This window comes from Protomyctophum parallelum (genome assembly GCF_964188405.1).
Source record: "Protomyctophum parallelum genome assembly, chromosome: 6".
NCBI lineage: Eukaryota > Metazoa > Chordata > Actinopteri > Myctophiformes > Myctophidae > Protomyctophum > Protomyctophum parallelum.
The window spans coordinates 6,144,995-6,160,587 of record NC_139701.1 but is presented as its reverse complement, the minus strand read 5'-3'; the positions used below and the strand labels follow the sequence as shown (position 1 = coordinate 6,160,587).

At 44.1% G+C, this 15,593-nt stretch overlaps 3 protein-coding genes across 3 annotated transcripts in view; all 3 read left to right on the top strand.

The window, feature by feature from the left end:
* The window catches only part of LOC310860876 (protein ANKUB1-like), a gene marked incomplete at both ends in the record, with an annotated part of 42,977 nt that overhangs the window by 25,784 nt on the left and 1,600 nt on the right, over window positions 1-15,593 (top strand). Inside the window, 2 exons of the mRNA XM_083768065.1 lie at window positions 1,756-1,972; window positions 15,195-15,309. Coding sequence (XP_083624191.1) covers window positions 1,756-1,972; window positions 15,195-15,309 — 332 coding nt within the window. The remainder of the gene's footprint in view (window positions 1-1,755; window positions 1,973-15,194; window positions 15,310-15,593) is intronic.
* On the top strand, window positions 7,362-9,884 carry LOC310860784 (dynamin-2-like; the record flags this gene model as incomplete). The annotated part of the gene is made up of 1 exon (XM_083767942.1): window positions 7,362-9,884. One exon carries the CDS (start codon window positions 7,362-7,364, stop codon window positions 9,882-9,884), a length of 2,523 nt encoding a protein of 840 aa, XP_083624068.1.
* Window positions 10,880-13,339, top strand: LOC310860783 (dynamin-2-like; the record flags this gene model as incomplete). The annotated part of the gene is made up of 1 exon (XM_083767941.1): window positions 10,880-13,339. One exon carries the CDS (start codon window positions 10,880-10,882, stop codon window positions 13,337-13,339), a length of 2,460 nt encoding a protein of 819 aa, XP_083624067.1.

Here is a 15,593-nt window from a genome sequence, read left to right as displayed (position 1 = left end):
CCCTCCATATTTGGGCAATAATGACGTCATCAATATGATATCTCTGTTTCTATTTTGCGTATAGCTTTTTTTCCTTTTTGGGCTTGACCCCATCTTATAACTGCTTGCAGCTATATTTTTTATCCTTTCCACAAAAGGAAAGGAAAGAAGACGGACGGACGGACGGACGGACGGACGGGGGGGGGGCAGGTGGTTAAAAAAATGGTGGTCCGTGGCTCAAATGCTGGACAGACTTGGCGAGCTTCAGGCACCCAGAAAAAAGTCTTGAAATTTTGTTTCTAGTTGTGATACATTTATTTTTTAATTAAAATCTTGACTTTTCTGTCCCCCCTGTTACGCTGATGCAAATCCACCTGTAAATGTCCCATTCCTCTAGCCACGTGACTTCAGAAAGTAGTACCAGAAGACGTAGAAGTATAACTGTTTAATTTGCCTTTATATCAATGTTTTAGGTTGCGTTTCTGATGTGATAAAGCATAACATGTCCACTGTTACACTTAACTATAGCGGAAATTGATACATTTTCATAATTCTGAAGATATGGTTGATAAATATATTACAATTCTTAATCTGTGTTCACAATGTCAATGTCCTACCATATTCTTCATTACATGAGGAGGTAATGGCCATTACCATCTTTAGCATAAAATGTCTCCACTGTTACAGTGTAAATAATGGATATGGATATGGATATGGATATGGATATGGATATGGATATGGAAATAATAATAATAATAATAATAATAATAATAATAATAATCTTCTGACAGCTGAACATGCCCTCTTTCAGAACAAATTAAAATCCTGTAAAAATGTATTTTGTTTTGAAAAAGGTTACTAGGCTGAAATGGCACCGAATAGTAGGAATAACCCAGCAGCAGACATAAATAAAAATCCAAGACATTGGAAGCTTCTTGCTTTTATTAGTGCCCAAAAAGCATAACTCAAGAGAAGCTCTTAGAGCAGGGCTGGGCAACTTTGACGATGGAGAGGGCCACTATATTTCCACACTCACTCCAGAGGGGCCACATTGCATACTGTCATAGCAAAAATAGCCGATCTACAAGCTCAAAACGCGTCGCGCTGCGACACGTTTTGAGCTTGTAGATCAGCTATATTTGCTATTATTTGAATTGAAATGCTGAATTATTTCTTGCCATTTTTGCATTGCAATCATGAAAATAACCCTTTTATTTAATTTCAAATACATTTAGTTATATAGTTATGTTAACTTTGCAAAATAAAACCAAATATATTGGACACAAAAAAAGACAACAGACTGAAGTAATTAAAGCGGGTCATGTTTGCATATTTGGAATTGTAAACAGCTGAAATCAATAATATATCAGTATTCTGATATTAACCTGAGGGCCACATTAAGTGAAGATGGGGGCTGCATGTGGCCCCCGGGCCGCCAGTTGCCCACCCCTGTCTTAGAGATTCAGAAGGTTATGGAAATATAGCAGGATATACAACCTGTAGGTCAGGTATGCAACACATTCCAGCAAGGAGCTCTGCTCATATAAGGCAGAAAGGAAATTATTACATTATTCCAAATCATATGGACAAATTGATATGTAACACATTCTGGAATAAAGCACATTTCTAGAATTACAGTATCCAATCTCTCTTAATGGCCCACTTCCAAAGTATAATTGCTATGAAATCTGTTTTATGCATTCTATTTTATGTATAGTATAGTTTGGAAAAGTGAATTTATAAATGAGGATTTTATTCTTGTTGTCTAATTTCTAGAATGAACACAAGCCTGTGATGCATGTGTTCAATGCTGTGACAAGAGAGACCTTACCTATCATGGGAGCCGAGTTTGTCCTGAGCACATCTGTAGCCAGACTCAAAACCATGGTCTCCCTTCAGTGCGGCCTCCCTGTCAGTGCCTTCAGACTGAGCATGGCCAGTGGAGTGCAACTCTACGACTGCAACCATTTGCATGACTACGCAATTGAAGTGGGTATGAGCCATTGTCTATTTCTCTATTTCTCTGTGTTCTCTATGATTAATTTTGCGTCCAGACACATTTTACTATTTCCGTGGCTGGACCTGAAAGGACCAAGCCTGCAAATGTAACCGAGTGATGAAATTGAACTAAGTGACTGATTGGTCGGCTGGTTGGCCTGCCCTATAACAATGGACAAGCCAATCTCAGAGCAATCTTCCCTCCGGGTTATGGGATGTAGTGAACAGCAATGTTACTAGGGAATCGGATCTCGTAAAACGTCCTAGCACATACTGTACGTTCTTATTGCAGAATAAACACCCCTCATGTGTTTGGGGCTGTTTGGAGTTGTCAAGTGGCCTGCTCACTCCTCACGCATTGAAGGAATCATGAGCTCAGTTCGGGGCTCTCCCCAGGTTGGCAGAGGGAGAGTAGCGCCTATAGGGGTATTGTATAACCGATGGCATGCGTTGCCAATTTGCATCCTTCCCGATTTGCATCAATCTTTAAATCATCTTCCATCATCTATACTACAGAGTGAGTGATTATTTTCCGTCTTTCCAAATTGCTTTTCATCTAAAAAAAATGTGTGAAGTGAGCAGTGCCCTTTATCATGATGATGATGTATGCCACATGGGGGGGGGGGGGGGGATTAAAAAACTTCAGTGCACTGTGCCTACACATGTTGCGACTGAGTTTAAGTTTTTGTTGTGTTCAAGATCTGATTTTAGGCATGTTTAAGCCTCCAGGAAAATCCGTGTTGAGGTTCTTAATCCACTGTTTTTCATTAAAACGTCTTTGTCCTACTGTCCAGTTGGGATTGTGTTGAAGTCCAGCGCATTTTAGAGCTTCAATGCCGTGAGCCATGAAATGTTGCACAAACCTTGTGGTTGTCTTTTTTCCATTGTTAATATTGTATCTGTGTTGTCCCAGCCTTGTACCTATTGTTTTACCCGTTTCTCCGACATATTGTAAACCACATTTTTCACATGTGATTAAGTAAATGCAGTTGCTGGTTCTGGTTGTTATTTGTTGTTTAATCTCTAACACACGTTTTGTAGTTCTATTTTTGACTAATTGTTTGGGTTTGCAGTATTCTGGTCCCTGGCGTGCTGGTGTGTTGAGTTCTTTTAGCTTGCTGTGTACTAGATAATCTTTAAGGTTTTTGTTTTTTCTGTAGGCCGATATAATTTTATAATCTTTTAGAAGATCATCCGTTCGGTTCTCAAAATTCATTTTTATTCTGTTGTTGGCTAGTGTGCTCTGTGTTGAATAACTGGTTATCAGGGCCAATTTGGGACCTGGATCCTGCACTCTTATTTCTAAGAAGGTACTTTGAGCTTTTAGCTCCTAGTGTATCCTCTTAGTCTGAGGGCCATAAATAGTGTTTTACAAGCAATTTAGAAATCACTTCTTTGCGTGCAAATCCTATGGAATCTTAGTAGTTGTGATTTGACTATCCCTGTGTAGGAGTGTGTCGGGTGGAATGACGTTTTGTGTAATAGGGCGTGGGTGTCTGTTTCTTTAAAGAATACTTTTAAGTCTAGTTTCCCATTTGTGTTAAAGTTTGGGCCCTTGAAGATTGTTACATCAAGAAAGTCAATCCTTTCAGTGTGTGTCACACATTTTATCGTTATGGATCTATGATGGCTATTTAGAACATCAATAAATTCCTGGAATTCTTCCTTGCTATGTTCCCATATTCCAAATATATCATCCAGAAACCTATAATAATGTGTTGGTTTAAGTCTGCATTTTTCTAGTGCTGTCTGCTTCCATATGCTCATGTAAATGTTTGCATAAGATGGTGCAAATCGCTTTCCCATGGCCGTCCCTTTGATTTGTAAATAAAACTTGTTGTTAAAGGAAAAATCATTCTGGGTTAGATTTAAGTCTAGTAATTGAAGTAATTCCTCCTCTGGTCGATTTGTGTCTGGGTATTTACTAAAGACTTCTTTAACTGCTAGTAGGCCTGCTTCTGTCTCAATGTTTGTGTAGAGGCTGTCTATATCTATCGAAAACAGAAAGGCCTCCCTTCCTACTATAATATCTTTAATTTTGTCCACAAAATCGTAAGTGTCTTTTATAAAACTGGGGTGTTTTATCGACAGTGGGTTTAGGAAGTATTCAATAAACTCTGCTGTCTGATAAGTCTCACTGCCACAGTCCGACACAATTGGTCTCCCGGGTGGAATTTCATATGGTATTGTCCATGAATCCGGGCTTTTGTGTATTTTTGGTAAAAGATAAAATATCCTAGCTTGTGGGCTGTCCTATCCTATTAAATATTGATGTTGTTTGGCATTTATGTGCTTTTTTTCCCTCAGTTTGTTTACGATGGCTTTGGCTTTTACGGCTGTCTCTATGTAAATTGGTTGGTCTAATTGCCTATAATGATCCTGATTGTTGAGCTGTCTCTCGCCTTCTAACAGGTATTGGTGTCTGTCCATAATTACTATGCAGGAGCCTTTGTCTGCTGGCTTGATTACGATTAGTTTGTTGTTTTTTTTCGTTATCAAATGTTTTTTTATTTTAAGACAAAAATCACAATAAGACACGTTAACAACATGAATGACTTAAAGAAAACAAAACACATACACAACAACACATAACAGCAAAAGCAAGGAACACAAAAACAAACAATCCCACCCACCCCTCCCCCCCCGAGACCAAAGATGCCACAAAATGTCATTACTCCTACTACTGTGCAATGGAAACAAAAAATAAATAAATAATGATAATAATGGCCCAGGCCGTAGCGTAACGGTCTGGGCACCGGACTGGTGATCCAGTCGCGGTGTGCCGCGGGTTCGACTCCCGAACCCGACACGGACTTTACCGCATGTCATCCCCCCATCTCTCTCCCGTTTTCTGTCAGCCTACTATCTGTCCCTTAAAAAATCAATAAAAGGCGTAAGCCGCAAAAAAATATCTTAAAAAAAATAAAAAAAATGATAATAATAATTATTAAACCATGCCCTTAACCAAATCTGCAATACCAGACCAAATCTCAATGTTTTCCTCTTTTTCACCATGCAATCTTGCTGTAGACATCTCTAGATAAATGATTTGTTTGTTGTTGATTAGTTCCCCAAGTGCCCTGGTTTGTTCTATTGTGAGATTATCTTTTTCCTTAATGTGTCCTGGTATGCGTTTTACCGTATTCATGTCCTTCTCGATTAGTTGTTTAAGGCTGGTAGGGAGCATTGTCTCTGCAGGTTCCCAGTTTGAACCTGGTCGAAACGGTTGTATTTCTCTTCCCTGGTCCCTTCCAGGAGGGGGAGGGGGGGGGGGGGGGGGAGGGGATGACATATTACACGTTTACTGCAACCGAAGGTTGCATTTACTATGAAATCCTGTGTCTCACGTCTGTCACAACACCATATATGGTTTCCAATCCATCATGCCTTGTGACATCACGTGACGTCATGGTGACCCTTAGATCTCCATATATGGATCTGACCTTGTGACATCACGTGAAATCATGGAGACCCTTAGCATCTCCATATATGATCACGCCTCGTGACACATCACGCCACCATATATGGCCATCTCCAGATATGAAGATCACAACACTGACCTCATCTAACCCTGGATAACCATATCGAGAAGACTGGATCATCGTAGATCTGCATATATGGAGCCGGCCAGCTATCTTGATGATCTGACCTCATCAAACCTTGTACACTCAAGACATGCTCCATATATGGCCGGTACAGAATTAATTCCATATGTTGATCTGACCCCCCATGCCAAAGCACCCAGCAGTCATGCTGTCTGATGTCACCCTCGCGGATGCATGTGCTTCTCGCCTTCAGGGCGTCTCACTGGTTTATCGACTTGAATGCACATCACGTCACTGGGCAGACATACAATACACACAAAGCCACACAAAGTGTGCCATGTGAGCCAATATTAGTGGTTACAGTATAGCCATTGTCAAGAGAGGGAGAGGGGAGAGAGAGGTAGTGAGAGAGAGAGAGAGAGAGAGAGGGAAGGAGGGAGAAGGAGGAGAGAAGATAGATAGATAGATAGATAGATAGATAGATAGATAGATAGATAGATAGATAGATAGATAGATAGATAGATAGATTGCATGAAACAACAAAATTTAGTTTAAAGCTTTACCACTGGCATACAAATAAATAACCATACTGTGTACAATAACTCAAAGTGCAATAGTGCTAGTGCAAAGTCAAAATTGTTCAGCGATGCATAGTCCAAAGTTCAATGCAAAGACCAAGTCCATTTTGGTCTTTGAACCCCCAGAAGGGGGTGAGAGCGAAGGGGGGGAGGAGAGAGGGGTAGAGAGGTAAAGAGAGAGAGGGAGGGAGGCGTTGCGGCACAAATCTCTAGTTTAACACAATAGATTAGATTGTTAAAATACACAGGTAACATTATGGTGCCCCTCACAAATCACACTTGCGTGAAGTGAGGGGCACCATAACCCATGCATGTGGCTGCCACATGATGTCACAAGGTAGGGGGGCATGAAAAGTAAATGTACTTCTCATGCTAAATCCTCATTCATTGTCCTCCGCATATATGAAACAAAATGACTTTATAAAAATTACTGTATATCGGCCATATGACGTCACAGCACTAAACAAACATTAAAGTCTATAGACTTGTCTGGCAAACAATGCTGTTCAAAGTGCTCTAAACAAACATTAAAAGTCCATAGACTTGGCTGCCACATGACAATATTTCTGCAAACCATGAATTGGAAATACCTGTAGCTGGACGTGAAGCCGATGGTTTACAATAATTGTTACTGGCATACTAGGGCCGTAGGTTTAGTGTACACTGACTGTCATATACACAATACACTCATGTATAAACTACAGGACAATATAGGTATAGAAATAATTCAGAGTTAGTTAAACATCAATAGACCGAACATGTCATATTGTACAAAGGCAAAAAACACATTCATGGCAAAACATGAATATCAATGCACCATGAAATATAGGGTAGAGTAAGAAAATTCTTACACTTCCCACAATTCTTAGGAAAACCATAACTATCGAAGTAGCCAGGTGAAACTCCATATTTGGGAATACACACAAACCGTAGTCATAACTGCAGTACGGTTCAATATCTTCTACCATAGCAACCCTGACATCATCAAAAAACCCTGTACAAATCATTGTGCAGCTGTGACACACAAGCTTTTGAGGGTAGGCCTATACTGTATGTGAAAGCTTTGGAGTTACCTCCATCTGAGTTTGATCTGGATAGATAGATACATAGATTGATATCCTCTCTAGCGGTGGAGAGGTTGATATACTAATACCAGGTTTCACCACAAACGCAATTGCAGGAACCAAGTTTTTAATCACTGAAAGTGGGAATACTTTCTAGCTGCGTTTAGCAGAAGATCCAAACCAACAAACGAAGCCAAATGGGGAACCCGGAAATGGAAGACCTGATCCCTCTGATCAACAAGCTTCAAGATGCTTTCACCACCATTGGCCAGAGTTGTAATTTTGACCTTCCACAAATTGCTGTCGTCGGTGGACAGAGTTCTGGAAAAAGTTCAGTCTTGGAAAGTTTTGTTGGCAGAGACTTCCTTCCACGTGGATCGGGCATTGTTACCCGCCGACCTCTCATCCTGCAGCTGGTCAACAGTAAAACAGAATATGCAGAGTTCTTGCACTGCAAAGGGAAGACGTTTGTGGACTTCAATGAGGTCCGATCGGAGATCGAGGCAGAGACCGACCGGATCACAGGCTCCAACAAGGGTATCTCTCCCATCCCCATTTCCCTGAGGGTGTACTCTCCAAATGTGCTGAACCTGACCTTGGTTGACCTTCCAGGGATGATCAAGGTGCCGGTCGGGGACCAGCCCGTGGACATCGAGCATCAAATTTGGGACATGCTGCTGCAGTTCATCTCCAAGGAGAGTTGCCTGATCCTGGCCGTCACCCCCGCCAACACCGACCTGGCCAACTCAGACGCTCTCAAGATCGCCAAGCAGGTGGACCCACATGGTCTGCGCACCATTGGTGTTATCACAAAACTAGACCTGATGGACGAAGGGACGGACGCAGAGGACATCCTACAGAATAAGGTTCTTCCACTGCGTAGAGGATATATTGGTGTGGTAAACCGAAGTCAGAAGGACATAGATGAGAGGAAGGACATTCACGCTGCACTGGCTGCAGAGAGGACGTTCCTCCTGTCCCACACAGTCTATAGACACATGGCCGACTGCATGGGCACACCATACCTACAGAAGACCCTCAACCAGCAACTTATTAATCATATCCGTGATACTTTGCCTGGCCTGCGCAATAATCTTCAGAGCCAACTCCTCTCTCTGGAGAAAGAGGTGGAGGAGTACAAGAATCTCCGCCCTGATGACCCCACACACAAGACCAAGGCCTTATTGCAGATGGTGCAGCAGTTTGGCGTAGAGTTTAAGACTTGCATTGATGGCTCCATGTACCAGGTGGTGGACACTAACGAGCCATCGTGTGGTGCCAAGATCAACCGCATATTCCACAAGCGCTTAAGCGACGAATTGGTTAAGATAGCTTTTAATGAGAAGGACCTGAGGAAGGAGATAAGGAATGCCATCCAGAACGTCCATGGTGTCAGAAGTGGCTTGTTCACTCCAGACCTGGCATTTGAGAGCATTGTGAAAAAGCAGCTTGCTGAGCTGAAAACGCCCTGTCTCAAATGTATCGATATGGTCATAGAGGAGCTCATCAACACAATCAGGAAGTGCACCAACAAGCTTAGCTCCTATCCCAGACTGAGCGAGGAAACAGAGAGAATTGTCACAACTTATGTAAGAGAGAGGGAAGGCAAGACCAAGGACCAGGTTCTGCTCCTGATTGACATTGAGCGGTCTTACATCAACACAAATCACGAGGACTTCATCGGCTTTGTTAATGATCAGCAATGTAACCCATCTGCCAAGAAGAGGGCCCTTCCCAATCAGGCGATCCGTAAAGGATGGCTCACCATGAACATGAGCATCATGAAGGGAGGCCCCAGGATGTACTGGTTTGTCCTGACGGCCGAGTCCCTCTCCTGGTACAAAGATGAGCAGGAGAAAGAGATGATGTACATGTTGCTCCTGGATGACTTGAAGCTGCGAGATGTGGAGGAGAAAGGCATCGAGACATGGCTGAAAATCCCAAAGAGGTGTTTAGTGGACTCCATGTCCAAAAGACACTCGTTCGCAATTTTCAACACTGAGCAGAGGAATGTGTATAAAGATATGCAGGAGGTTGAGCTGGCCGGTGTTTCTGAGGAGGATGTGAACAGTTGGAAGAACTCCTTCTTCAGGGCAAGAGTTTATCCTCAGGACCAGGATGAACACTGTGGGAGTGCAGCTGCAAACACAGTGTCTAATGACTGCAATTCCTCTCAGGACACTCAGCTGGAGAGGCAAGTGCAGATCCTCCGCAACCTGGCAGACTCATATATTGGCATTATCAACAAGTACATCAAAGACCTCGTGCCCAAAATAATCATGCACCTCATGATCAACAGCACAAAGGACTTCATCGACATAGAATTACCATCCTACCTCTATTCATCTGGGGACAAGAACAGTTTGATGGAGGAGTCAGCCGACCGGGTGAAGCGCAGAGAGGAGATACTGCACATGTACCACACCTTCAAAGAGGCACTCCACATCATCAATGACATCAGCACCAGCACCACCTCCACACCCGTGCCACCACCTGTTAGCGACCGCTGGATCAACAAGGCCAGCCCAACGCCTCACTGCGGGCCAGTGGTTGCAGAAGCACCTGCGCCCGCTCCGAGCTGCCCACCTGCAGTGCAAGACCTGCAACCGCCCCTCAACCACAGCCCAGCATTTAAGGCTGCCATCAATCCCATCAGTGCTCTGCCACAGATTCCTTCCCGGCCAGCCCCCATACAGTTGTGGTTGAAGAAGTTCTTCTAAGTTTTATATTTAGAAAGGAGCATTTTTAATCCACCACGGCGCAACTGGCATTGTCGGGCGTCTACATGGGCCATGGGCCCGAATTTGGGCCAATTGTGTTCTATACACAGACACAATTGGCCCATATTCGGGGCAGGGACGCCGGGTGAGTGATTATATTTTTGAGGGGCACTAGCCTCTCCTATGTGTCTTATGGCTTTTGGTGTGTGTCCACAAACTTTGTCCTACACAAACATTAATTCCCATTGACAATGAATGGACAATTTTACATCATAGTCAAATTACGTCAAATTTTTAAACAAACATTGATGACAAAGGTGAGGATGCAAATTGTGATTGGCTGGAATGAGATGATGTATGATAATGTACGATGATAAGAGCACCCCTCACTTCACACGGTGTGATTTTTCATCTTTCCAATCTCTAGAAAGTATATTGTCAAAGACATATTTCAGGCCTGGGCCGTGGCTCAGCGGTCCAGGCACCTTGGCCGGTAGCCCGAGTCTGGCAGTGTGCTGCGGGTTCGACTGCGGGTTCGACTCCCTACTGCATGTCTCTCCCCCATCTCTCTCCCCCATTTCCTGTCATCCTACTGTCTGTCCCTCTATAAAAAATATAAAATAAAGGCGAAAGCCGCAAAAAAAACCCATAAAAAAATCTCAATTTGCGTCTTCACTTTTCTGTCCTCACTTTTGTCTTCAATGTTTGTGTTTACACAAACACGAAAAGCACACACGCACACACATACATAGCCTACATAACGAAAAGCATAACCATCAAAATGGCTGGGTGGAACTCTATATTTGGGCTTACACATGGTAACGGTGGCTACCATATCGCGCAAACCTGACTGTCATCATGACAATTCTTTGTCCAATCAGTGTGCAGCTGAGTGTGCATCTATTTAAGGTAATGCCTTTGGAGTTTTTAATCACTGGGAATCTCAATCCTTGGTTGTAGTTTAGCATCAGAACTTTCCCAACAAACGAAGCCAAATGGGGAACCCGGGGATGGAGGGCTTGATCCCTCTGATCAACAAGCTTCAAGATGCTTTCACCACCATTGGCCAGAGTTGTAATTTTGACCTTCCACAAATTGCTGTCGTCGGTGGACAGAGTTCTGGAAAAAGTTCAGTCTTGGAAAGTTTTGTTGGCAGAGACTTCCTTCCACGTGGATCGGGCATTGTTACCCGCCGACCTCTCATTCTGCAGCTGGTCAACAGTAAAACAGAATATGCAGAGTTCTTGCACTGCAAAGGGAAGACGTTTGTGGACTTCAATGAGGTCCGATCGGAGATCGAGGCAGAGACCGACCGGATCACAGGCTCCAACAAGGGTATCTCTCCCATCCCCATTACCCTGAGGGTGTACTCCCCAAACGTGTTGAATCTGACCTTGGTTGACCTTCCAGGGATGATCAAGGTGCCGGTTGGGGACCAGCCTGTGGACATTGAGCACCAGATTTGGGAGATGCTGCTGCAGTTCATCTCCAAGGAGAGTTGCCTGATCCTGGCCGTCACCCCCGCCAACACCGACCTGGCCAACTCAGACGCTCTCAAGATCGCCAAGCAGGTGGACCCACATGGTCTGCGCACCATTGGTGTTATCACAAAACTAGACCTGATGGACGAAGGGACGGACGCAGAGGACATCCTACAGAATAAGGTTCTTCCACTGCGTAGAGGATATATTGGTGTGGTAAACCGAAGTCAGAAGGACATAGATGAGAGGAAGGACATTCACGCTGCACTGGCTGCAGAGAGGACGTTCCTCCTGTCCCACACAGTCTATAGACACATGGCCGACTGCATGGGCACACCATACCTACAGAAGACCCTCAACCAGCAACTTATTAATCATATCCGTGATACTTTGCCTGGCCTGCGCAATAATCTTCAGAGCCAACTCCTCTCTCTGGAGAAAGAGGTAGAGGAGTACAAGAATCTCCTCCCTGATGACCCCACACACAAGACCAAGGCATTATTGCAGATGGTGCAGCAGTTTAGCGCAGACTTTAAGACGTGCATCGAAGGCTCTGGATACCAGGTGGTGGACACTAATGAGTTATCAGGCGGTGCCAAGATCAACGGCATATTCCACGAGTGCTTAAACTATGAGCTGCTTAATGTAATTTCTAATGAGAAGGAGCTAAAGAGGGAGATCAAGAATGCCATTAGGAACGTCCGTGGTGTCAGAGGTGGCCTGTTCGTTCCTGACCTGGCGTTCGAGACCATTGTGAAAAAGCAGCTTGCTGAGCTGAAGACGCCCTGTCTCAAATGTATTGATATGGTCATAGAGGAACTCATCAACACAGTCAAGCAGTGCACCAAAAAGCTCAGCTTCTACCCCAGACTGCAGGAGGAAGCAGAGATTATTGTCAAAAAGTATGTCAGAGAGAGGGAAGGCAAAACCAAGGACCAGATTCTTCTCCTGATTGACATTGAGCAGTCCTACATCAACACAAACCACGAGGACTTCATTGGCTTCTCTAATGCCCAGCAGGGGAACACAGCTGAGAACAAGAAGAGGGCCAACCAGGTGATCCGTAAAGGCTGGCTCACCATGAACATCAGAATCATGAAGGGAGGCCCCAAGATGTACTGGTTTGTCCTGACTGCCGAGTCCCTCTCCTGGTACAAAGATGAGCAGGAGAAAGAGATGATGTACATGATGCCCCTGGATAACTTGAAGCTACGAGACGTGGAGAAAGGCTTCATGTCTACAAAGCACATCTTTGCTATTTTTAACACTGAGCAGAGAAATGTGTATAAAGATCTGCGTCAGATTGAGCTGGCCCGTGATTCGGAGGAGGATGTAGAGAGTTGGAAGGCCTCTTTCCTCAGGGCTGGAGTTTATCTTCAGACGGACCAGAATGAAAGTGATGAGGGTGCAGCTGTAGACACAGTGTATAACGGCGGAAATTCCTCTCAGAACCCTCAGCTGGAGAGGCAGGTGGAGACCATCCACAACCTGGTGGAATCGTATATGGGCATCGTCAAGAAGTCCATCAAAGACCTCATGCCCAAGATCATCATGCACCTCATGATCACCTGCACAAAGGACTTCATCCACACAGAGCTACCATCCTACCTCTGCTCATCCGGAGACCTGGACAGACTGATGGAGGTGCCGAGTGAGCAGGCTCAGCGCAAGGTGGAGATGTTGCGCATGTACCGCGCCCTCAAAGAGGCCCTCCACATCGTCAGTGACATAAACACCACCACCCTCCCCACCTTCGTGCCACCGACTGTCGGGGACACCTGGCTCAAGAATTACAGCCCAACCCCTGAGCACAGGTTTGTGGTGAGAGAAGTAGCTGAAGGTTCACCAACAAAAGCCCTCGACAATGGCCAGGACCCCTTCAATGCCCCACCACCGATTCCCTCCCGGTCAGCCCGCCGAACACCTCCGCTATGGTCCTTGTCTACAAGGACCATAGCGGACATTCCCTACTAGCGGACATTCCCTACTAGACCTATAGCCAGGACTACTTTAGCATGCGTGAGTGTGAGTGTGTGTGTGTGTGTGTGTGTGTGTGTGTGTGTGTGTGTGTGTGCGCGTGTGCATGTGTGCTTAGTGCTTACTTGCGCTCGCTTGTGTATACTGTATATGTACTATAGGTGTGCGTATGTGAGAGAGGAAGATTGTCCATGCACATCACACGGATCATTCCATGTGCATTCACAATAGGGTTTGGCGGCCAGTTGTGTTTTAGCCACGGTCGGCATCATCCAAACCTCTCAAGTGATGTTAATAGGCTGCTAATATGTAGTTTCAATGTACAGATTATTTATGTTTATATAGGCTATATATTTAATAACAATAATAATAATAATAATAAGGGAACATGATGAGAAATGACTAATGAGCAAAGTAAAATAATATGGAAATGCAATTTATATATGATTTTTTTTTCCTAATGTGTTCGGCACGGGTTTTTAACTGTCCCTATAGCAGCCTAACGGTAAGGCTGACTGAATAGATGTGGATGTGTTGGACGAAGCTCAAATAGAACTTTACTCAGGTATCTAGTTTGTCACTGTCCGACCTTCCTAGTCTGTGTAATTAAAGAAAAACGGGCGATAATGGCCAAAACTCAAAACTAAAAAATTGAAGATGTTTTGGCCATTACTTCTGGAACGGAAAGTCCAATCTGTTCAGTTCAAAGCTTGTTAGAAGCGTGACTTTGAGGACATTCTGAATCCAAGGGCCCCCATTAGCCCAGGGCCCCTGTGCATGTGCACATTTGGCACAAGCCATAATTCATCCCTGACTGGCTGTGAATAAGGACAGTTTTTATAAAGTGATGCAAAGTGTCATGAATGGCGGACTCGTCTTCAAAGTGCTGTCCCATTCCTTTCACAACAATTTGGAGCCCTTGCAGCCTCTCACCCTCAAGCACTTACAGCTGACGTCACTAAAGTCAATGAGGGTTCAGGGCTCAGGGCTTGAGGGAGGCAATTGGGATTGGGCCATAGTGCTCATGCACTGTTGCCTGCTAATGAGAGAGAGAGAGGGGAGAGGGGAGTTGCACCACTCAGTTCACACGGGTGTGATTTCTATTCTCCAAAAGGTGGCATCAGTTCACATTCTACTCACACTGTGTACATCTATACCAAATCGGCTATTTTCATCCTACACAAACATTAAATCCCCATTGACAATGAATGGAGAATTTAGGTCATAATTATATGCGTCTGAGTAAATCGACATGTTATTGTTATGTCATCATCGTACATCATATGTACTTCACACAGGTGTTGATTAATGTTAATATTACATACATAACATAATATAATACACCAGAAATAATGTATAAACCTCATGTCTCTGAGCTAGTCTTTCCTTCTCACTACAAATTCAGTCATGCAAAGCGCAGAACAGAATGCATAATGTCCTGTTGTTTCACCTTATCGGGCAAGACTAACATCATCATTATGATGTTAGCGATCCACATGGGAGGAGGAGAGACCTTTGTTAATCCTGCAGGGTTTCAGCTTCACCCAGCTGAAGGCTGCTCATGATGAGTGCTCAGCCTTGTCACACTCCAGAGCTGCATGAGCAGCGCTTGAGCGCTATTTTCTGCCCTCTCAATGACACCACTCTCCTAGTCTACACCACTTTGCAAAGGCGCCCCTTTCTTCACACGAGAGTGATTTATTCTAATCAGATAGAGAGAGACCAATAAAGTGCCTTGATACTTGTCTGATAGTTAGGAACTATATATTGGAGTGATCCAATCCCTCACATAAACCGAACCAAACCATGGTTACCTACGTAACCTTCGTTATCATCTACTTTGAACCTATAGGGACCACGGTTCGTCTGGACACATGGGATGGGTGGGTGGAGTTTCTCCAAGGATGTCTTCTGGGACAGAGACAGAGAGTCCAGAGTCACCTCTCTGACGAGAGGCCAGTGATGAGGTCAGACCCCCCCCCCCCCCCCACACACACACACACACACACACGCACACGCACACACATACCAGTGGTGTAAAGTAACTATACATTTACTCAAGTATACTTCCCATTGTCAGTACTAGGCCTACATCTCAGAGGCAAATATTATACTTTTACTCCACAAAAAATATTTGAAAACTTCAGTTACTATAGCTACTTTGTAGATTTGGCTTATTATTGCAAAACATACATTACCCACATTTCGGCCATTTGAAAATTGTCAATCTTGTAGATCTGCTTTTTTGAAA